The sequence below is a fragment of the Onychomys torridus genome, chromosome 2 (genome assembly GCF_903995425.1).
Source record: "Onychomys torridus chromosome 2, mOncTor1.1, whole genome shotgun sequence".
Lineage (NCBI taxonomy): Eukaryota > Metazoa > Chordata > Mammalia > Rodentia > Cricetidae > Onychomys > Onychomys torridus.
The window spans coordinates 56,647,237-56,672,108 of NC_050444.1; the positions used below are offsets into that span (position 1 = coordinate 56,647,237).

The window sequence follows — 24,872 nt, forward strand, 5'->3', positions numbered from 1 at the left end:
AAGTACGTGTTATGTCTTGAATAAAATTATACAGGAACTAAGCCTTCGAAAATACAGTTCTTTGAAAAGACTTATTGCTTTGTAATCCTTCCCAGAAATTCTTTTTTTGCTCAAGGCTTGTAAGAATTAGATTATAGCTATTATTTGCAAATAAAACCCTGTTTGTTAAAATTTCATACACAGAAAAAAGCCATGTTAATGTTTTTGTATTATCATAGTGATCACATCCATAAAACAAGTTACTACACGAAAGTGATATAAATAAATTTATTGCTGGATTTCCCCATTAACATTATAGAAATAGTTCAAAATCATTGAAAGTTCACAAATTGAGAGCCCAACAGGTAACCATACTTTATAAAAAAGAAAGTACAAAAGCGACTTAGAAAATTTTCAGAAAAGTATATCAGCTAACAGCAAAGAAATATGAACCAGACAGTGAATGGCACAGATACAGCACTGAAGTTCTCAGTCATCACCCAGACAGCAGTCAGCGTCTGAGCTAGGAAACAGACTGTGGTAGAGCTACACACTGAGCTTTGTCCCATCTCAGTCTTTCTTCACTCGGTAAGAGAAGCTAGAGTCTCTCTGCTACAGGGAGGGACAAGTACTATCCTTGAACTGACAGGGAAGGCCCACCCCCCTCTCCCGGTACCTGAACAAGAGAGCAATGTGTACAGAAATGGCTTTGGCACTTTAACCTGCAGACACTGTCTTAAACCTTGTTGACTGAATGTTGTAGTTTCACCTGACATTCTGACCCTGTATTGTCACCTCTGTGCTCTGTGTACATGAGACACGTGCACACTCGCACATATATGTACGTTCTGATACCATGTCAACTCCATGCTCTGTGTACACAATATACATACATATACATACATACATACATTCTCATTCTCATTCTCTCTCTCTCTCTCTCTCTCTCTCTCTCTCTCTCTCCGTAAAGTCCTTCATTCTGAAATAATACAGCTTGACACCAAATGCACTCAAATCTGTTTAGCATCTCACTCATTCAGTTTTCTTCTTGATTCCTATGTCATACAGTTGATTTGTTGATAGTGTTTACGCTACCATCTGGGGTTGACTTGAGGCTCTAATTTATTAGCCACAGTTTAGTCACTAAAGGAATATCTTAAGACACCAATCACACACCACTGATTCTTTCTTTTGAAGTTGCTTCTTGTTGAATGGATGTCGTGTCTTGTCTGGGTAACCCATAGAGATATATGGAAACACATACAAGAAGAGCTCCCACTGCAAAGTTAAGTGCTGAAAAGAGAAAAACAAGTAACTATTTTTTCTTTAAACTAATAAAAAAATGAATTTTAAAAAGCATTTTTGTGTATGTGTGTACATGTTCATGTGTGTTGGGTTCATGTGTATACATACAGCCCTAAGCAGCATCCTTAGGAATGCAATCCATCTCATTTTAGGTGGGGTCTTTTATTTCCTTGGAGCCCACCAATTGGGTTAGACTGGATAGCCAGCAAACCCTCCCTGGTACTAGGACCGTAAGCACTTTCTCAGTGAGCCATATCCCCATCCTAAAATCTTAACTATACATTGCACCACCAGGTCACATGCCTGTTGTTTTATGAGAAGTTGTCTATTCTAAGCAAAAAATACATAGGAGGAAACAGATAAATATCAAAGGAGTGATACCACACTTTTCAAAACCATAGTAAGCCTCCTGTCTTAGACTGCTCCAAAGGGATAGTAGTTTTCCCCATAAGGCACATAATGAAAAGAAATGAGGAAATGTAATATAAATAGAAAAAGGAAATGCAGTGTGATATGGCTTACTTATGGATCCCAGAAAGCTTAGTGTAGAAGACAGTTACACAAAATTCAGCTTTCAAAATCCAGTGATTGAAACCACTGAAAAGTTCTGGATAGGGGATAAGGTGATTATTAGGTTTCCTGCTACCCTTGCTGCTTTTTCAAGTTACTCCTGAAAATTAGGAGATACAAAACTTGTATGAGGGTTAAAGTGTCTGTTGCACAAGGCTGAGACCCTGAATCCCCAGCACGAATACAAACACGGCACATCTGCAGCCTCAGTACCATGGAGGAGTGTGGGAGCAGAGACAGACTGCCCCTTGGAGCTCTCTGGTCAGCTAGTCTAGCCAAGTCAGTGAGCGGGCCTGTCTCCAAAGTGAGGAGAGCAACTGACCAAGACAGCCAGCACTGACCTACATGGACCCACACACCAAAGAGAAAAGAAAACTATTATGATAATAATAATAAAACTCTTCTAAAAACTTCACATGCAGAATTATATAAATAAATGCTAGTGTCAAAACTGTACACCTGACTTAAAACTGAACCTTACTCTATATATATTAGCTGTATTACACAATGGCCCATATTAATAGCTTTAAAAATTGGATGTAGTAGCTTGGCACAGTGGTACATGCCTGCAATCCCAAGACAGGAGGTGCAGGAGTTCAAGGTTAGTAGCTCTGTAGTAAGTCTGAGGCCAGTCTCAGCTACATGAGATAGCCCCCACGCCTAAAAGGAATGTGAAGAAATAGAACCACGCTTCAATTTTAGTTCACCTACAGTAAAAGACGAGCTTTGAATTCAAGGGGCAAGACAGTTTCTATCTTAATATCGCAATAGTTAGCTGAAAGACTCCTAAGACAGAAACATTTTATATTGTTACCAAGTTTTTCTCAGGAGCAAAGACACAGGATTATGTTGAATATAAGGATGGATTAGAACTACAATTAAAAGTTTACCCAAATCAGGTGAAAAGGGCATCTAAAATGCTATGGTAGGACTTGCACACATCCTAGTTATTTGCTAGAGACTGTTGTGAGCAAATCTCCTGACAAACCCAGACCAGTGACATTATTCACACTTGACAGAGGAAGTGTGAGATGTGGTGATATAATTTCCCCAAGGCTGCTGCCAGTTGTTACAATAGGCAAGATTTGAACCATACTATAAAATGGTTTTCTGCAACACTGATAATGCTTCTATTTGTATTTGGAAGAGGAGTTCTAAAATGAAATGTAATACAGGACAGTTTTTCCCCTTTTACTTAATGTAGACATTTTAAAAATTTTCCTTAGTAGTTTATGGTATAATAATTGGTCAATAAAGAAAATAATTGCCACACAGCTTAAAAGAAACCTGAAACATTAAGACATTATTGCTACTTAAGTAATTCAAAAGCTGGAAAGGACAGCTAGGGAAAACAACCTGGAGGGATTGGCAAAGTGTCACGATTCCACTGGGAACTAGTGCACACCTACGTCCAGAACAGGCAGACACAGAGGACATGAAGGAGGCTTCAAAGGTCTACATATGTTAACTCCACTGCTAAAAGAGTCAGTGCCTCAAGTGCTTGTTTCTGCTTCCCTGAGAACTTGATCATACCAGAGTGGGTCCTGAGGAGCCATGGGGATTGGTTCTAGTACTTCCCTCAGATATATATGTTTTTATGTATGTCCCATATATAAAAACAACATAGCATTCACATATAACCTACATATACATACCTTTCCCTGCAAGTCATTCATAGGCTACTTAAAGTATCTACTGCAATATAAATACTATAATTATTTATAATCTTTTTGTTTGTTTGGTTGGTTGTTTTGTTGTTGTTGTTGTTGTTTCTCAAGACAGGGTTCCTCTGTGTGATAGCCCTGGCTATCCTGGATCTCACTCTGTAGACCAGGCTGGTCTTGAACACACAAAGATCCAACTGCCTCTGCCTCCCATGTGCTAGGATTAAAGGCGTGCTCTATCACGCCTGGAAATTATTTTTATTCTTAAGAGATTATGACAAGAAGCATATTCATATTCAAACAGTTTTCTCCCTAATATTTTCTAAAGTGATTAAATCCATAGATGCAGAAGCCAGTTGTAGAGGATTAAATGTACAACCTGACTCACCTAAGACATTCTGTATCTAATACTTAAGGAACGAGGCTTTTTTAGTAACAGAGTAACCCTCTCAACATCGATCACCTAGAACCAGCACTCCTCAGACTTAGCTCTAGGACACTGAAGCTGCTCTAATCACCTTCACACTGCTGCAATGGCAGAACACACTAACACAATCAGGATTACTTTCAGTAAGAATTGAAGCAGGCTCATTCATCCATGTTAACAACTTTATATAAACTATGACATACTTATCTGTAATCCAAACAGTATCACTGAAGCAATGGTAGAAAGAACAATGGCTGCTGCTGCAGAGAAGCCTTTCATGATGTTGTCTGTGTACTTGACCACAACAGAGGTGTAGAGTCCTCCAACACTAGCAAGGACTTGTGATAGAGAACAAAATAAAATCTTAACACTGAATAACTAAAACATCCCACAATGTTGAGATCCTTTCATTCCCAAAGATAACACACTCATTTCCTAGGATAAGGAGAAGAGTTGTTTTCTCCAGAAGCAGTCATCTGAGAGGCTTGCTTAAGCTGAGTAGGGCCTAAGACTCCACTCCACCACTAAATCACATACAGTTATTACTAACACCAGATTCTTTTCATTGTGAAGGTGAAATTTCTTTGGGATAGCAAGTCAATAAAATCAAAATTGCATATTCTGAACTGGTATTCATCACTATATCAGGAATAATCCCAAAATGTTCTAAGTGCCTAGGATAGACATCTAACTTAAGAATTACAATAAAAAGCAAGAACAATCTACTCAGACCTTTTATTCCTGGATACTTACAGATGACAAACCAGACATAATACGTGTAACCATAGAAAAATCCTTTTTGTTGAATTTCAGCTCCGTCCGACAAGTAGGTACCAACTAACGTCACAACGATCCCTGACAGATACATTTGAATGTTTCTCACCCAAAGGGAAGTGTCTGAACTCTTTAAAACTTTTTCAAAATAAACTCCTAGGAAAAAAAAAAATGAGCATGGAAATATTAAAGATATTATGAATTAACTAATAATATATTCCATTTATAACAAACCCCAAGTGAATGATTTGGGGACAAATATTCTTAATATTAGTTAAATACATGTTTATTATGTAGCTTATGGCATGATATATTAAACATTATCAAATTGCTTTTACAAAGCATATAGATTAATAATTAAGAGGAAACTTCATTTGACAAAAGGCTGTTAAACAATCAAGAACAGTTTTCCCTTTAGACCACCAAAACTCTACTCTTTAATGCCAATAAAAGGCTGGCTGTGACCATCTGTAACGCTACACCACTAGAGTGAATTATCCTACTCATTCTCCTTTAACATAGTAGGAATGAATCTGCCTTTTTGTGCAAATTACAGTCACCCAGTTGATGTCTTTTCAATGATATAACCAAAATAAAATTAAACACAACTTTCTGAGGAAAGCTGTTCTTTGAAGCAGGTCTATAGACAACATTATATGCCCTATGAACTGCTAATTAGGTATTAAATTTGTGTGTATATGTATTTTTCCCAGGACTGGGTGGCCACAAAAAATGTTTTTTCTCAGAGAAAAGGGACTAAAAAACGCTTCTGTTCCTAAAAAGTCAAATGCTATTCAAGTTTTAAATTTAGATGAATGCATGTTGAACAGGGACACTGGAGATTTTATTTAAAGCCATTTTATCAGCTAAAGGCTTGGGAACTGTTATTTACCAACTAAAAGGTATAATTAAAAGTAAGATTTTTATATTAATCTTTATTTTTGAGACAGGCTCTCACTATGTGGCCCTGGCTAGCCTGGGACTCAATATGTAGACCAGGCCAACCTTGAATCTGCCTGCCTCTGCCTCGGGGTCCTGCTGCCATACCTGGCAGAAATAAGACGGATTTTGATGAGACTGTGTTAGAAAGAGGCAGACGATAGCAACAAACATAAAACGGCTGTTAACATGTCCAACTTAGGTTTATGTCTGGACAAAGCATTTAACTATTCAGTGATCTGTCACTTAAGCACAGGAGAACTATTAAACCCCTCTCTGTTTCCTCAATTGTAAACCAAGAGGCTGAACTAAATAGGATATTGAATATAAGCATTTAACAGTTCAAAGATGTTACTGAAAATCAAAAGAATATTTTTTTGGTGATTAAAATTTTGTTCCTAATTTGTTGATTCTTAAGAATAAAAGTTTACCATGTACTATGGTAGTTAATTATGTTCCTAAATTTAGTTTTTTCTCTTATTTATAAGCAATATTTTATTTCTATGTCCTTCCTATTTTCCTAGTTAAAAAAAACAACAACAACAAAACAAAATGTCACTCTTGAAATAGGTAGAAATGAAGAAATATTCATATATATCACTAATATATTCTTTACTAAAAAGCTCTTGAGTTTCATATCAGTTGGAGCTATTTCTGCAATACATTTCATTCTTACATTAAGATTCATATATTTCTTATCTTTTCTTAATTCATTAGAGGAATGATTGTCCCTAATATGACTCCATACTTTCCTGTTTTCTTGATGTTTTTGGCTGTTCTTCTTTGATATTATGTTTGCTAAGGTACACTTCACCCACCTCCTCTTTCTATTCCATAGCTCCTAGTCTGTTGAAGCAAAGGAAGAACTTGAGATTATAGGTACAAGACATTCTAAGCTGGTATACTAGTTACCTACAGAGACAAGCTTGAGAATAGTGAAACTTTGGGGAAATGGGAAGTACTCTGTTGTGACCTTCCTGAAGGTTAATTTCCTTCATTGTTGAAGGCTTTCCATTAACTTTTAGTTCTCGACTAATCTAAGACGGTCAAGAATGACTGAAGTATGTTCTTAACTGCAGTTCTGAAGTCTGAACTGAGTTCAGTGAAGTCACAGATTTACTGGGGGAAACAGCTGACACAAAACACAGTAAGAAAGAAGTTAAAGCCTTAATGGAAATAAAATTGTTAGGATAAACCAAGGAAATGAGATCCAGTTTTTACAGTTCAATGTTAAAGAAAGAAAGAAAAAGCTATAACATGATAAAACAGTGCATTCACAACTTACCTGCAAATCCAGAGCACACTACAGCAATAGCTATGGCACCAAAGCCTAGAAGTCGATTCTGCTCCACCTGCAATTGTAGTTTTCACAAGTTAGTTACTCTTAGTAACCACGCTGAATTAATCCAACAGTCCAAACAGATGACTACAAATGTTGCCAGGCCTGGTGACACACGCCCTTAATCCCATCCCATAGGAGGCAAAGGCAGGTGGATCTCTAAGAGTTCCAGGCAAGCCTGGGATATATATTAAGACCTTGTCAAAAGGAAGGAAGGAAGGAAGGAAGGAAGGAAGGAAGGAAGGAAGGAAGGAAGGAGGCCCACATTATGCTTCTACTAAAAGTACATTTCCTATCAGACATAATAAAAATGATACAGAAGCAAACAAAATGAAAAAGTCAATTTTCAAATTAATAAAGCATTTAAGTTGAAAGCATTTCTTTCAAATCAGACACACAGGATATGTACAATATAACATGTACACCTCAATTTCCAAGTACTTGAACATAGAGTTTTACATAGTTGACCTGCTTATTAATTTTAACTTCTGCTTCTACCCTGAACCAAAGTATCAGTCCTGAAAATGGTACAGTTCAACTTACTCCCTTATCACGTTTTCGATTAGGTGCTCACTTTTGAGACTACACACTTTACTGAATTTTTATCAAATATCATGAAGAGGGGAGATTGACAGGTGTATATAACAGTAAAACAGAGGTAAGTGCCAACAGATGTGTGTGTGTGTTTTATATATATATATATGGTACCCAAGCCTACTCTTTCTGCTCTTGTTTTCTTTCTTCCCTAAACTAACTCTCAGGAGCTCCATTTGTCATCCTAAGAAATGAGTAATTCTCAGTACTGTCACTGGCATTAGAAGAATACTGAGATACAGTACTGTACTATAATAAGGACATGATACTTTGTTCAAAAGCAGAAAGCCTAATAATGTCAGTGCCTGAGACTGAGACATAAAGCATAACCTAAAATATCTGCTCATCACTGAAAATTTAGAACGTTTCACTCCTGAGACACTTAAAGTACAAAGGAATTTAAACTTGGAAAGCCAGGCCAAAGAATCCCAGCTTCAACAGTGTTTAAGATCTTGGAATACACTTAATCTAATTCTTAACTCATTGTTACAAGGTGGTGAGGGGTGAATGTATGCAAAAACTCCTGTCCACATGGCAGATATTCCACAAAAGACAACTTTCTCATGTGACAAGATGAGTTTAAATGCAAATACTGGTTTAGTATAAACTAGCTACAGTAGAAATTCAAAACAAGCTGTACTCATATAACATCAATTATATATAGCCAATTAAAAAGGTAAGTGCTGTGGATTATACTCATTGTTAATAAAAGGCTGATTGGCTGATAGCTGGGCAGGAAGAGATTGAGCAAGAAGCCAGATTAGGAGAATTCTGGGAAGAGGAAGGGCAGAGTCACAGAGTTGCTGGCAAACTGCAGAGGAGCAGGATGAGAATGCTGTACTGAGAAATGGCACCAAACCACATGGCTAAGATAAGAATTATGGGTTAATTTAAATGTAAGAGTTAGCTGAGCTATCAACCAAGCATTTCTAAATAATATTAAGCCTCAGTGTGTTTATTTGAGAGTAGTGGGACAGGAAAACTGTTTACAGATAATCTCCCCCAAAACTGACCATATGCTGACTTAGCAGATCTTTTAAAAACAAAGGAGTTATGTCAAGCTGTGTCTAATGTTATTCAGTAGTGTCTAGAAACAGAATCACATTTTAGGTTAGACTGTGGAACAGTGACAGAACAATACATCTGGAAGAAAAATACCAGGCAGTGCTGAGCCAGGGCTCAGGAAGGTCTCTAGAAACCAGACCACAGAAAGAAATGAGTTTAAACTGGAAGAGGACACCTGAAGAACAGGGATGTGACATTACCATCAGACATTCACAAGTTCATCCTATGAATTAGTACTTTCATTGTTAGGACATGAAGAACAATGAGAGTTACAGACAAAACAAAAATCAGTGAAGCTCCTTTACGTAAAGGGCTATTTCTGCACTTCTTTTTAAGAGCTGAGGACCGAACCTAGGCAAGCGCTCTACCACTGAGCTAAATCCCCAACCCCATCTGCACTATTTTTATATCAATGTCAGAACACTCCTCCACTGTCATCCCTACCACTGACAGTGGGCATACTGCCAGAGACTAAGTTAAGGAGAATGAAAACTGGATGGAGAAAACCTTACTCAGCATTTAAAAAAAACAGCTTAAAACACTCTAGAAATTCTGATGACGTGAATGAAGAAGCCTACACAATTTAGTCACAGGTTAGCTATACACTGTTTGGACAAGTTGCCTCACCTGTCTGGACTTAACTTTTGTGGAGGTTTAAATAAGAATTCCCGATAGGCTCTGATGTTTGAATACTTAGTCCTCTGTCACTGAGGATGTCTGGGTATGTCACTAGGATTAGCCTGAAGGCTTCAAAGCCATGTGTCATTCCTAGTTTGCTCTTTGTTTTGTGTTTGTGGTTCAAGTTGTAAGCCCTTCAGCTTCTGCTCCAGCCACACTGCCTGCCACTGTTGCCACCATTCCACCATCATGGACTCTAATCCTCTGGAACTGTAAGCCCAAATAAATAAACTCTTTCTTCTATTGGTTGCCTTGGCCATGATGTTCTATCACAGCAACAGAAAGGTTACTAATATAGTGTACTGTTATCCATTTAAAAAAAAAAAAGCATATACTGAAGGATTTCTTCTATCACTAATATATTTTAACACTTCCCTCTTGAAACAAAAAGCCAATCATATTAGCTACTTTTCTGTTGCTGTGACAAAACGTCATGACCAAGGCAACCAATAGAAGAGTGGGTTTCCTTTGGGCTTAAGCAGTTTCAGAAGGGTAAGAGTCCATAATCATCACAATGGGGAAGGCAGCAAGTAGGCATAGCAGCAGAACAGCTGAGAGTGCACATCTTAAGCCATGAGCACCAAGCACTGCAGAGGAATTGAATTGGCAATGGTACATGGCTCTTAAAACCCCAAAGCATGCTCCCAGTAGCACACTTCCTCCAGTAAGAACACATCTCCTAAGCCTCCCTAAACAGCATCACCAGCAGAGGATCAAGTAGTCAATGCATGGTCTCCGAGGGGGATCTCACTTAAACTACAACACCATAATAAACATTATGAGCCTCAAAAACTGTATGCTAGAGAGGAAAACCCACCTATAAAGCCAAGTGTGCTTTAAACCAAAAGTAATATTACACTGTACATTCACCAAAGTGACTGGATGGAGTGAACAAAACAGGTGCTCTAAGAGAGGAGTTTCCTTTTATCTATGGCATATTATTTTGTTTCTTACCACGACTTTTGTAGCTTGAGCTGGTTTCCATTGTACAAGTGTGACCCCAGCACACAGCATAAAAACTGAAATCCACTGCAATTTGCTGAGTTTTCGATTTAACATGAAAACGGTACATAAAGCAGTACAAGGAATCTTCAGTTGATAGGTCACCTAGAAACAAGTAATAAATTCATCTAATGTTAGTCTTTTTCAGAAATATTCTCCTATCACTAAGAGAATTAAAAAAATACTTGTGAATGTGGTAAAGAGTTAATAAAAAAAAAATCTCCATTAAAAAAACAATTCAACAACCTCAAATCCCAGTTTTCCTTTCTTTTGAGACAAGGTCTCAATATATAGCCATGGCTGGCCTCACACTCAGAGATCTAGAGTGCTAGGATTAAAGATATGCACCATCATGTCCCAAAGAACATTTTTTTTTTCAGTCCAAAGCAGTTATATCATTAACTCTGCTTACCTGGTATACTGCTGCGTCCAGATGACTAAGAGCTAGGAAAGCCATGTTGTTCTGGACAGCATACACCAATGATGGCACACTTAACTTCACCAGTTCCTTGGGGCTCCCCAAGATGTTTTCACTTAAAGATGTCTTAAATCTACCCAAGCTTCCAGTTTCTCTTTGAAAACAAAAGGGGGGGGATGAAAGAGTGGCGAGGTAGGAAATTAAACACCCTTTCCCCACCCAATGCTAGGTACTGAAGCCAGTGAGTGTCTTGTGCCTGCTAAGCACATGATCCATCACTGAGATACATCCTAACCTGTTGTTTTTGAGACAGGGTCTTATTCTGTGGCTGACTTTGAACTTAGGATCCTCCTGTCTTCAACTCCCAAATGCTGGGATTACAGACATACACCACTTTGTCTGTAGCAGTCCTTCAATGAGACTCCACACACATTAGTTAAGTTCCTGATGTAATTTAGAGTGTACTCTTAAGAATTTTGCCCAACTAACTTTAGATTAACTAATAGGAATAGACCTACAATTCATTCCTATTTTTAGAAACTTAAATTTCTACTTAGAAAAAAATAACAATAAAGTAGAATTATCACCAAAATCCTCTGGTCAATGTTCCAAGAGTTTTTGAGCATATTAAGTAAAAGATATCAGGAGACAGAGTTAATCCTCTGCCACTTCAACTCTAATGTATCAAGTATACCTCAATATCTTTGTAACTGATCAGGCTGCGTAGCCATATTTTTAAAGTCCTTCAGATTATACCATGGTTATACAACTTGGATTTGAAAGCAAGTGATTCTTATATTTATAAATGTACTCAGTGCTGATGAAATAGAATAGGTAATAAATCTAATATAAACATACTCTCAAAATATGTCAAATGTGTATAATTCTATAGGAAATCTGAAGAACTAATTAATCTCAATAGAAATAAACTATATCTGTAATGTACAAAAAAGGCCTGTGGGTTATATATGGTCTTAACACCACAACCACACCACCACCACCACCACCACCACCACCACCACCACCACCACCCCAAAGACTGGTTAATCTGGCTGATACTTCTCCTACAGAAAGTCACCTCATTTGCTTCCTAAATATAAAAATAAAACAATATTATATAATAAGCATCGCTATTCCTCAAAACATGCTTTATCAAAATTGTCCTAGATGTAATTGAGAGCACTCTTAAAGGACCATACTCATATTATGATAATCACAATGAGCCTGTGTTTTTTATTAGCATTAGAATTAACACTTGCAAATATTTTCATATTTAAATGCTGCAGAAACAATTACATAAGTTCTGGGGAAGGCGACAAAATTTTTCCCCATTGTATCAAATTGATTATTCCTATATATTCATTGTAGAACATTGTACCCCTCAAGAAAATGTTCTACTTAAGACAGGAAATTTTATCTAGACCATAGAAATGCAGTTACAGATCTATTACCAAGTTCAACAGTCTCCACACTACCATGTTATATTCATATGCTGAAAAGTTCTGTGCACTGTCTGGGTTGGGAGCTATAAACACTAAGAGGAAAAAAGCAGCCAAAATACACACATACAATTTCCCAAGCTATCTGGACACTGAACTTTAAACAAATTTCTTTTGTGAGGGAATGGGATAACCCTGGGCCTTTTTTACACATTCTAAGCAAGCGCTCTACCATTGATCTACATCCCCAAGTCCTTAGAGGCTTCCTAATACATGTCTAAGATGTATTATATACTTGACTAACATCTTAACCAGATTATAAAGAACAGTATTTCAATTATTTTCTTCTCCATTATAAAATTAAAATAACTACCAAGAGGTCAAATTCAAGTGTGATGGTCTAGATTTAACACAATCTAGAATCACTTTGGAAGGGGTCTCAATGAGAGATTTTTTTGGATTAATTTGCCTGTGGGCTTGTCTGTGGAGAATTACCTTGATTTCAGTGTTAGTTAAGCTGGGAAGACCTACCTACCACAGGTATCACTGTTGCCTCAGAAGGGGACTGTCATCTGTGTTAAGAGTACAGAAAATGAGCTGAGCATAGCCTGCATGTGTACTCTCTGCCCTCTTCTGGGTGTAGACACAATGTGATCAGCTGCTTCCAGCACTGTCTCTGTGACTTCCCTGCCAGGAGGACCGTAACCTGTCATTGTGAGCTTAATAAACCCCTTGTCTTTTGTATGTGTTAGGGCATTTTTATCCCAGCAACAGGAAAAGAAACTAAGGCACCAGGAACTCTGTGAAAAGATGACATATCAGAAACATTATAGTTTAGTAGTTTTTCATAATTACCACTCGTCAGCATCATATGACAGCACAGATAAGGTTCTTGATGATAATCCTTCAGGGTACAGCATAACGGTTATTATCCTTTTCTAATCTCCATTTGCCATCAACTCTTAGAGATAAGAGGCTAAGTCAATGCTATCATCGACATTTTTTCAGATCTCCACAGAACAGAATAGGTCAGCCTAAACTACTTCTACGACACCCTTGACTACAAAGTGAAACCTTGCCTCAAAACCAAAAAGAAAAACAAAATTCATGATGAAACCAATTCTTCCTTTCTGAGCCAAAGTAGGCCTCATCTAACAAGAACAATCAGAAAGGGTAAAATCCTTGACTGAGTTGCCAAAACACTGTGCAGATGGAACACAGAAGTTACTTGTGATCTTAAGAAATTTCAGCTTTGTTTACAAACTTCTTCTCTGCAAAGTTTAGTATACTGAAAATTAAGACATATTATATGAGGAAATACCCATTATGTGAGATATATGATTTTTATTTCCTCCCCTAAGTCTCTGAACATATTACAGCATGGGTACTAAGAGGTAGAGAAAATGTCCCAACAGGAGAAATAAATAATGCTGGAAAACCCATGCCTTAAGTATTTGCCAGATTTTACAGTACTACATATAATACCATAAAACAGTAAAAGACTCCTCTGTGATCTTATAGATAAGTAGCTTAAAGATGTATGGTGTATTTGTTTTAACTATTGGAAGACATCCAATGTCTACGGACATTAACATTTACACATCCTGCTAGGGCCATGCCTTCTGTGGACTGTGGGGAAGAGCAAACAATAAAAAGCCAATTCTCTTCTAAGGCAGTATGTATATTTCTTCACCTCCTTTTCTTTACAGATGGCAGATTTAAATTGCACTATCAGTATTAATGGGTTTCAGAAGGATTAGTAGCGCATATAGCTAATAAGCAACTTACCTACAAAACTACTAAATCAGTTTCATGAGCAAACAAAAAATATCTTTAGAAGATGTGCTTTATATTCTAGAGTATATTTAAATATTGGGAACTCCAATTATCAAAAGAAATTGCCTTATCAATATAGAGAGCTTTTGCACTATCACTATTGAACTGTCCCTCTTCCCCCAAAACACTACTTACTGGTTTACTTTCTAATTTTAAAGTGATCGAAGGCAAAGTGACTTCAGTGGTAAAGTACTCAGCTAGCATGTGTAAAACTCTGGGTTCAATCCTAGCACCTCAAAGAATTACAACAGAAACAAAAAAGTGATTTGATAAAATCACACAGGCACACAACAGTCTATGTACAAAGATAATCACTGTGTCTTACTATGGAGGAGAAAACTGGAAACCAAATATCCATGAATAATACTGGCATATAGCATACATCCAAACAGCGGGCTACAATGGACTCTAGAGAGTGATTTCTACGTACCAACATGAAGAATTTATGTATGAAAAGTGATAATAAAACATTTAAGTACAAAAACTTAAGTGAAGCAGAGCACAACAGTGTATTCCTCACTCAGTGCCCAGCTGTTCTTGCATGTAACTAAAATTCACTAATTAGACCACATAAGCTTTGTCAAAGTACCCATCCATATATTCTACAACACACCCTTTTCTTCTTGAAGTTCTAATTTCTGGTTAAAGTAAATAAAATTTCATATTCCAAAGACTGAAAAACTATGAGTAAAATCAGTAAGATAGGAATCATTAATGAGGCAAAAACAGGCCGGGTGTTGGTGGCGCACGCCTTTAATCCCAGCACTCGGGAGACAGAGGCAGGTGGATCTCTGTGAATTCGAGGCCAGCCTGGTCTACAAAGCTAGTTCCAGGAAAGGCGCAAAGCTACACAGAGAAACCCTGTCTCGAAGAACCAAAACAAAAAACAAAAAATAAAACAGAAATCATTACTTCAAATGTATAAGAAAATTCAGAGGAAAAGAGGATGCAACCACCCTAACACATGATTCATTACAGGATCTAACACTTAAAGCAAAAAGAACTGCATACACATTACTGAACGTCAGTAACTTTGGTATTAGAAAATCTTTCTAAAGCCAGGAGGTGGTGGCACATGCCTTTATGAGTTTGAAGCCAGCCTAGTCTACAGAGTAAGTTCCAGGACAGCCAGGGCAGTTACACAGAGAAACACTGTCTCTCTGTTTAATTTTTTTTATCACATTAACTTGTGTGTGCATATGCATGTTTTTCCATGCCACAGTGCTCATGTATGAGTCAGTTCATCCTTCCACCATGTGGGCCCAAGGACCAAATCTGGGTCATCAGACTTGGCAGCAAACACCTTTATCATCTGCTGAGACATCTTTAAAGCCCAGAAATTCTTACCTATTACATATTCCAGGATTAAGCAAATTAGTAACTATTTGAGGATAACAGAAACTAAGCTCATCACCATTTGAGAAGGAAACAAATGAATAATGGGAAGATGTGAAAATCTGGTGGTGCTGAACATGACTGTAGGTATCCTGCAGAGAAATGGACTTGCACAAGTATGTCTGCACAGGCATATACTTCCTAGTTTTATTTGTTCAACAAGCCTAGAGCAGGGGTTCTCAACTTCCTAATACTGCAACCCTTTAATACAGTTCCTCATTTTGTGGTGACTCCAACCATAAAATTATTTTCATTGCTACTTCATTGCTGTAATTTTGCTACTGTTATGAACCATAATATAAATACCTGTGTTTTCCAATGGTCTTGGGTGACCCCTGGGAAAGGGTCATTCAACGCCCCAAAGGGGTCACAACCCACAGGTTGAGAACCACTGGCCTAGAAGAAGGGCTAGTGCAACAGCAATGTGTGTAACTAATACCTACATTCTGGTGTCTAAATACCATTGGAGGGGTTACAATAGAACAAGAGATTTAAAAAATAATAATAACTCAGGGTTAGAACAAGGAAAGTACAAAGTAAGCCACTTGCAGACTGTAATCTATTTAGTGTAGTCAGCTTAGTGCTACATTTCTCACATCTTAATGCTGACTGTTGGTGATGTTACTGTTCAAAATGGCTCCTAAATGCAGTGCGAAAGTAAAAAAAAATCCTACTGTTCTAAGTGTCTGAAAGCTATAATGAAACATGAAGGAAATACATATAGTAAATAAGCTTCACTCACACAACAGTCATAGTTAACTGTGAGTTCAACGCCAGTTAATCAGTAACATATATTAAATGTGTTAACTCCCATTAACTGTAATAAAATCACCTTTTAGAAGTGAGGGTTTATTCTGGATCAAAGTTTCGAGGTTTCGGTTAACCTCATTGCTCTGGGCTAGGCAGCTCATTACACTGGGAACACAGTGCCCAACAACTGTTCACTTTGTGGCCAAGAAGTAAAAGAGAAAAGGAGCCCAGGGTCCTGCAGTTACCTTTGAGGGCATACCCCAGTGCACCAAAGCCCTCCTACAAGCCACTGCGCTAGCCAAGCTGGAGATGAGGCCCTTAATGGGAGGCTCGTAGGGTACATTTAAGACCTAAACGATAGCATTAAGTAGTGTTTGTAAACTGAAACACGCAAAATAAGGTTATGTATTGATCCACTCTACAGTACTTCGTCATAAAAAGCAGACGAGGAATGAGCTTTTCCTTCATTGCTTTCTCATTCTAAATAGTTCCAAAGTATTTCTAATAGAATTCTTCAACATATTTCCATAATTATCCTGAAAAAAGTTCTTTTCCACTGATAAAATATTGTTTCTACTTTAAACACCAAGAAAAATCATTTCTTTTTTATATCTGGAAAATTATTTTAACATTATGGCAATAGATTTTCAAACAAATATAAATTCAAAATGTGAGTCAAATTTGGTGTCTTTGTGTTTGAGAAATCATCTCATAAAGCTTCCAAGTAACAAATGTTTTCTGATTTTTATCCATCATAGTACAGCACTATTATCCAACCTGTGTTCTTTTTAAGATTCTTTTTTATGTATCGATGTTCTGCCTATGTGATGTCTGTGTATCACATGTGTGCTTGGTGCCAGAGACCATAAACTAGAGTTGTACTGACAGTCAGGCTGCCAAGTTGGTGCTAGGAATTCAATCAGGGTCCTCTGCAAGAGCAGCCATCTTTCCAGTCCCCTCTAAGATGGCTTTTACATATGTCTGCATGCATGTATGTGTGTGGATACCACCTGTGAGTATCCACAGATACCAGAAGGCATCAAATACAGATCAGCTGGAGTTACAGGAGGTTATGAGCTGCCCAACACAGGTGCTGGGAACTGAACTTGGGTCCTGGGGAAAGCAGCAAGTGCACTTAACCTCTGAGACACCTCTCCAGCCCCAGTCCCTCACAATCGATGGTGTGGTTTGGGTTTGCACTTTTGCTGCTGCTGCTGCTGTCTGTTTGTTGAGGCAGAGTCTCGTTATGTAGCCCTAGCTGGCCTGGAACTCTAAATATAGATCAGGCTATTCTGGACACCACAGAGACCCACTTGTTTCTGTCTCCCAAGTGCTGGAAATAAAAGAATATGCTATCATGCCCAGTCCAAATCATGTTTTTTAATGACACCCTTTTTACCTCTGGCCAATTTTTTTAAACACTCTTTTTATTTATTCTTTGTGTCCTTCACATCATGCATCTCCATCCCACTCATTTCCTGCCCCTGCATATCCACCCTCTGCCCTTGCAGCACCTCCACTCAATAAAATTTAAGAGGAAAAAAAGGCGAGGGGAATCCCGTCATGGAAGCTGTTGTGTGATTCAGCGATTCACGCAGTAAACCCTTTTGTCCATACATCTTTACTTGCAAGTGCTCATCATCAAGAGTTTGGTCTGGTTTGAGCCTTTGGCCAATTTTTTTTGAAAATTATTTTATATTTATTTATTTATTTATTTTGTGTGTTGTGTGTGTGCCCATGCATGCACATGCATGGCACATGTGGAGATCGGAGGACAACATTAGAGAGGGTCAGCTCTCTAAATCTCCCATGGGTCCCAGAGATCAATCTCAGATTGTTGGCTTAACAGCAAGCATCTTTACACTGGACCATTGCACCAACCCTGACCCAGTGTTTTAAGTTACTAGTTTTCATGTGTATACAAAGAAATGGCAACACTGAAAGTATCTGGGGAAATCCTAACTTTTTTTTTTTCCAGAACTTGAACCCTAAACATAAATATTTGGGGTTTTAACAAATTTCCAAACAAGTTTTTACAAAACTAACTATACACATAGCAAAGAGTTGAAGTAATATATATTATTATATACATTATACATATATAATATTGCTTGGTATATACATTTAAATAAATCATACAGTCTTTGTGGATAAGTTGGCAGAAAACTAGCCCAACTTGCTAAGTTATCAAATGCTTACTAATCTTTACATACTGGTTTCTAAACTTTGTAACACTTACAAAACAAGTAACTAAAATTTAACTTATGAGGCATGAGAGTATACACCTGCTATTCCAGCACTCAGGAGGCTGAGGCAAAAGGACTATGAGCTATAGAAAGTTTAAAGCAAGCCTTGGTTACCTAGTAAGATTCTGTATCAAAGACAAAAATAGTAATAAATATAAAATAGTCTACATTGTGTTCTGTCTATTGGAAATCCTGAGTTACAGTTATTTTCTGTCCCTTTAAGTTGGTAAACCCTGTATTTTTCAAAAAAAAAAAGCTCAGTTGTAAGATTATACTCATTATATGGAGATTGTTCTGGACTTCTAAACTTAGACCTTTGTCAATGAAATATTGCCTTTTAAAGGTATAATAAGAACTCCCAGCTGCTACCATCCAGATGAAGAATGACATAATAAAAGATAAACTTCCAGAAAAATAAACGTTCCACAGAAGGCTTAGGATTTCACCGCACTTGTACATCAGGGCCTCTGCCCAGTAGACAAATTTTAAACCTCTACCATCCGTCTCAAGTTATTTTTTTTCTTCACACGATCATTTGAAATCACTTGCTACTGTTCTGTTTTGCTTTGTTTTATGTCTCCCCTAAATCTGTCAAGAAGCAGTGACCACATCTATTTCACCCTGTGCGTCCAGCACCTGGAAACTGTTGAACAAAGTTCTGTGAACTTAGTTTAGAAATGTAATCTGCCTATTTCTACCTAAAAGCCCCACATGCTATTCCTTACTGTTTCCCACGCTCACCAACATACATGACACGTAATGTGAATTCTCACCTGCCCCACTGATTGGAATAGGTAGATCCTCACCTCATACATCTCCGAGTCATTTACAATCAGGGTTTTACTTAATTTTTATTTCATTCTCAGCACCTTCTATTATTTTCTCCAGTGAAAGAGATGAAAAAATTAAGCTTCAAAGAGGCTACAACCACATAAACCTGGGAATAAAATTGGGCCTGTCTTATTCGGAATTCTACTGTTACCCTCCCTTTTACTGAATCTTCAGCTAAAATGATTCGTCTATGGTATTGTTGACTCAAAGCACAGTGTTGTCACATGTCAGCAGTATAATCTTGAGGTACTTCATATGCTATATTGATAAAACGTATCAATATGTCAAATGTTTAAAAATTAAATGAAATTATTGAAAAGCACCTAGCACAGTGCCTGGCACTAAACATAGGAAACACCCATAAAACGTTTGTGATTATCATTATATTCCTATAAAACAGATCAAAAAATGTTTCCATAAAGGTCAAATAGCATATATTTTAGGTTTTATAAGCAATATAGTTTCTGTTACAACAAAAAACAGAACCATCTGTATTTGGGCCATAAATCACAATTTGCCAACTCCTAAGAGTTCTTCAATTGCAACATTACCAACACTGAGGACTGGGCAACCCTTTGTTGTAAAGGGCTGTTGTAGGCACTGCAAGATAGGTAGAATTATCCCTGGCCTCTATCCACCAGATACCAGTACATACAAAATAAAGATGTGACTTGAATTTTCTATATCTTAACTTGGAGAAAAAATAACTTAACACTCTAGAACTAGTATTTTTACTTACGTAGCTAAAAGTCCAGCGCTTATCAGCAGCTTTATCACTTCTGTGACACACACGGCTGTGGTTGAAAAGTAGAGTTCTTTATTTGCTGTCCTTGTGTATCTCAGAGCTACAGTGTAAGCCGCAGCCACCAGAGTCATCACTGCCAAGCAGTACAGCTTGAAGAACAAACTGACATTCTCTGGAAAATAGATGTGCAACAAAAAGATTATCCAGCGTGTGGGAATATATATTATATGTATGTATATGCTAACCAACTAGTTCATAACGCTTTCCAATTTCTAGCACCAAATATTTTTTAAATGACATCTAAAATTCAATTTCCAAATAATACTTTCCAATTACATAAACAAATACTGCTGACTTTAAAACTCCATACAAATTAGGCACAGATACTGTTTAGTACCCCCAACTATAAAATTATATGACATACCAACTACCTCAGTTTAAGTTTGTTATAAAATATGTAATTACCTTTATGATTACAAACCTGTGAAAACAAAGCATCAAAGCAATGGCAATACATTCTGAATCTCGAGACCATAGAAAACTGACTGCGGCCTCTGGCTGCACCTGTCATCCCACTGACAACAGGGCCTATCTGGCTGTGTGGCTAGATGGATAGTCTCGCTTTCCTTCCTCACCACCTGAAGGGCATTGCTCCTAATGCTCTAACTTTCCAGGTGGAAGAGGGTCACTCCTCATCACGGGTATAAAGCACAGCTAAGCTCCCATGCTAGAACCTGTAAACATGCTCTTGGAGACAGCAGAAAGCAAGCACATGGAATAACTGCATGACAGAAGTACAATTTAAGATCACCGCAGTGGTGTGTGTGCAATCCCAGCACCCAGGATGTTGAGGCACCAGGACCATACTCATGATCCTGTACCTCCTGGGGGCTGGGGGGCAAGAAATGTTTCTAGTAGAAAAGTACTGCTCTAGAACAATCTAATACGTAAAAATGTGGCTTTATAAGCAGCCTGGACTATATCCTATGACCTGTTTCACACACACACACACACACACACACACACACACACACACACACACACACACACACACACACACACGAGACTTATTTAGAACTAACTCAAAATCAAGAACAAATTATATCTAACCTCTCGTTTCACTCCATTACCTGAAAGTAATTTGGTTAGCACAAAGAGTACTTAGAAAAACCTCTATAAAACTTGAATTACAGGATATAGCAGCCATCACTCAGGTGCCAAAGACAGTCAAACACCTTTGGTAAATTTACAATCACTGAGGAATCCAGTACCTCCCCCACCCCCATGCTTCCTGTCCTGATATTGCCATCACCCAAGGCTCAAACTATTTCTGCTTTCTTTTCATGACAAAATATAGGGTATCACATTAAGATTTATATGGGAAAACCAATTCCCACAACTGACTTCCATTAGTTATAAATGAAGCTAATCCTTTTCACTGAGATCTACTAATGAGAACGGAATGACATAGAGGTACTGTTTACTTGGTATTCCTAGTGTTTTGTCATCAAATCAATTGCCAGTGTCCACCTGGGAACACTGCTCTTAGCTCACGGGTCACACATAAATGAGCAGGCTTTGCCGATCCCAGTGCAAGAACCACAAGGACAGCAAGTGGCTTCAGGATGCTAAACATGCTTTTGTTCCCTCCGTGGAACCACAATCATGGGTCATTATACCTAATCATAGGTAAATAAAATAGGTGTGGTGTTTGGTTTTGTTTTGTTTTGTTTTGTTTTCCTAAGACAGCTTCTCTGTGTAACAGTTCTGACTGGCTGTCCTGGAACTTGCTCTGTAGACCAGGCTGGCCTTGAACTCACAGAGATCCACCAGCCTCTGCCTCTCAAGTGCTGGGATTAAAGGCGTGTGCCACCACCACCCACCTTAAAATAGGTGTTTCAAACAGATACTTTAAAATACGGTTATTAAAACTTCAGGAAACAGTGACTTCAGATAAATATTTCCTCCTTGATGAATTAAAGAATAACTTGTAAATTGTAGGCAGATTATTAAAATTATACCAAGGAGGTAATATGAGAAGAGATATGTCTTATAACTATTTATCTTTCCTTTCTGAACTATCCAACAAGCCAGATAGGCAAAGCTTAAGTAAAGGGAAGTAAAGGAAGCCACTATAATACTTCCATTGTTCTAAAACTTTCTTATGAGAGTTTATGACTCCAAAAATACGCAGCAATAACGTTTAATCAGTCAGCACAAGAGAAAGCAAACTACACCATCCCGTATTTGTATATGATCGTGCAGAATGGCTTGATCACTTCAAGGGTATAGAAAAATTCTAAGTCCCGTCTCAACACATGAAATTACAATAAATTCAAATGTCAGTGTCCACAAAGGAAGTATTAGAAGACAACTATGCTCATCTGCCTAGATTATCCTGGCTACATCTGTGCTATAATTTCAGGGTCAGCAGCGATGGCAGAGACTAACAGCGCTCGACAGAAAGACTGCCCATCCATGTCCTGAATTATCAATATTCTCATAACTGAGAAGTTCGGGTTGGGGATTTAGCTCAGTGGTAGAGCACTTGCCTAGCAAGCGCAAGACCCTGGGTTCGATCCTCAGCTAAAAAAAAAAACAAAAACAAAACAAAAACTGAGGAGTTCAAATTCAAATATAGGTATGATATAGGTTCCTGGTTCCAAAAAACAAGATCGTGAATGTTTAAATACTAAACATAAATTGCATTTACTCCAGAAAACATGCTATTCTATGTCTCTCCCCCGACCCCTTGAGACAGGGCCTGTTTATGTTCCTCAGGCTGGCTTGGAACTCACTATGTAGGACAGGCTAGCCTCAAACTCGTGGATCTCTGCATGCCCCTGCCTCCTAAGTGCTGGGATTAATAGACATGAGCCATGATCATAGGTTTTTAAAAACACGCATATGATGCAAATATCTGCCAACATAATCCTTACTAGTCAAAGTAGAAAAGTATAAATTTAGGTACTATAAAACATTCAGGGCTGGGGCAGTGGTGGCACATGCCTTTAATCACAGCACTTGGGAGGCAGAGCCAGGTGGATCTCTTGTGAGTTCAAGGCCAGCCTGGGCTACCAAGTAAGTTCTAGAAAAAGGCGCAAAGCTACATAGAGAAGCCCTGTCTCGGGAAAAACAAAAACAAAAACATACAGGACTTTGGTATATAATACCACTTTAGAAGTTTATTTCAACTTTTAAAACCAATGCTTTTTTTTAACCATGATGTTCACGGACATTTCATTTCCATTAGATCAAAACATTTCTTCTTCATTCCCAATTTTCTAGTATGAAATTTCATGTATTAGGAATTTCAACATTTTTCAGGTAATATAAAAATCCATGGTATGTAAGTAACTTTTAAACTTTACTAAGAATTCAAATGCCAAGCCATTAACTAGAAACCTGTCCTACAACTCACCTAGCACCCGCCTCTTGCCAAAAAACCATTAGCTTCCACAGCATTTGTTTCTGAGTGGGAAATATACCCAAAAGACAGTCTGGAGTTAAACTTGTTTTCCAAATACATTTTATGGGGACTATTATAATACCTGAAAGCTTGGACATTTCAGTTAGTAGCTGGTAAATAATCTTTGAGATGACTCTAGAGAGGTATAGAAACTATACTTTGTTAGGATAAACGTGCAACACAACCAAGCGTAATAAAGTATGTACTAGCAATTAAGTCTAAATCTGTAAACTGTTGACAACCCTTTAGGTACTGATTTGCCTTCTGGAATGCTGAAGTGTCCATCTCTCATTCGCTCTACTATCTATTCTCTTCCACATGTTATCAGAACAGCTTTTTCCCATTCAGCCCTTCCCTGGGTTGCTACGGGACTTAACCTGAAATGGAATAATCCACAAGGGAAGCAAAAACCACCACAGAAAACGTATCTGGCGCCTGATGTTAAATGTTAATTCCCCCACAAGATAAGTAATTTCACGTCCACGCAAAAGGATACTCTCTAAATAACTGTCCAACATTTATTCAGACTTAAAAGCCAAGTGCTCTCCGGGGAAACAGTGACGAAGAAAAAAAATGAGCCATGTGCCAGGTCTGGTGTTTCAGACCATTAATCTCAACCGGGAGGCTGAGGCAGGAAGACCTCCCCGAGTTTGAAGCCAACCTGGGCTACAGAATGAAACCCTGTATGTAGCCTTGATCCCTGCTTAAAAACAAACAAACCAACACCACCCACGATGGACCTGTCCTAGCCACAGGAATACAGAACAAACACTCAGCCCTGGGTCGAGCTCACGTAAAACTCGGAGCAGCTGCAGTCACCACAGCACGGCGAGTGGGCCGGCCACTGAGAGGTGCACAGCGCTCCCCCTCCAACCCGGGGCTCGGACCCGGGCCGCGCGCCCTGGGCCGCGCATCCGCCGAGCGGCCGGTGCAGCCCGGGGCCCGCTACCCGTCTCCCGCACCGCCCGGCCGCCGTCCCCCGTCCCCCTCCCCGCCGCCCGGCCTCACCTCTCGCCTGAGCCATGGTACCGCGACAGCCTGAGGCACGGACGCCCCTGCAGCCATAGAGACGCGCCGGCCTAGAGAGCCCGGCGCGCCGGCCGCGCCAGGAGGAAGCCGCTAGCTGCGGCGGAAGCCGCGCGCCTGCGGAACCAAAAGCCGAGGACGCTCGGTCCTCGACGGGGTTCCGAAAGCCGCAGCTTCCGGTCGGCAGAGGAGGCGGAGTCAAGCGGGCCGAGCGTTTCCTGCTGGGGATTGCTGGCCGTCCTAGGAGGTTCAGGCCGGGGGAAGGATTCGGAAAGGCTCTTGGCTCTGCGTTTGTGTGAAGCCCGGTAGAGAAGCTCCGAGAACTGGACTTTTGTAACTTTCACCTCCATCACAGCCTCCCGTGTATGGCCTCTTGGATAA

General features: G+C 38.8%; 1 protein-coding gene across 1 annotated transcript; it reads right to left on the reverse strand.

Moving 5' to 3' along the window:
* Window positions 1-253: 253 nt before the first annotated feature.
* On the reverse strand, window positions 254-24,649 carry Slc35a1 (solute carrier family 35 member A1). Its single transcript, XM_036178107.1, has 8 exons — window positions 24,474-24,649; window positions 19,991-20,168; window positions 10,749-10,908; window positions 10,289-10,441; window positions 6,944-7,010; window positions 4,699-4,875; window positions 4,149-4,283; window positions 254-1,272 (listed from the first exon to the last, which is right to left on the reverse strand). The coding sequence occupies exons 1-8, from the start codon at window positions 24,487-24,489 to the stop codon at window positions 1,148-1,150; spliced, it is 1,011 nt and encodes a 336-aa protein (XP_036034000.1). The 5' UTR covers window positions 24,490-24,649; the 3' UTR covers window positions 254-1,147.
* Window positions 24,650-24,872: the final 223 nt, after the last annotated feature.

Bases quoted from the DNA above. Each gene is read 5' to 3' on its own strand.
- Slc35a1 (XM_036178107.1), bottom strand. The intron at 7,011-10,288 runs GTAAGAAACAAA...CTACAATTGCAG, and splicing joins CTCAAGCTACAAAAGTCGTG to GTGGAGCAGAATCGACTTCT. The intron at 4,876-6,943 runs GTAAGTTGTGAA...TTTTTTTCCTAG, and splicing joins AGTGTGCTCTGGATTTGCAG to GAGTTTATTTTGAAAAAGTT.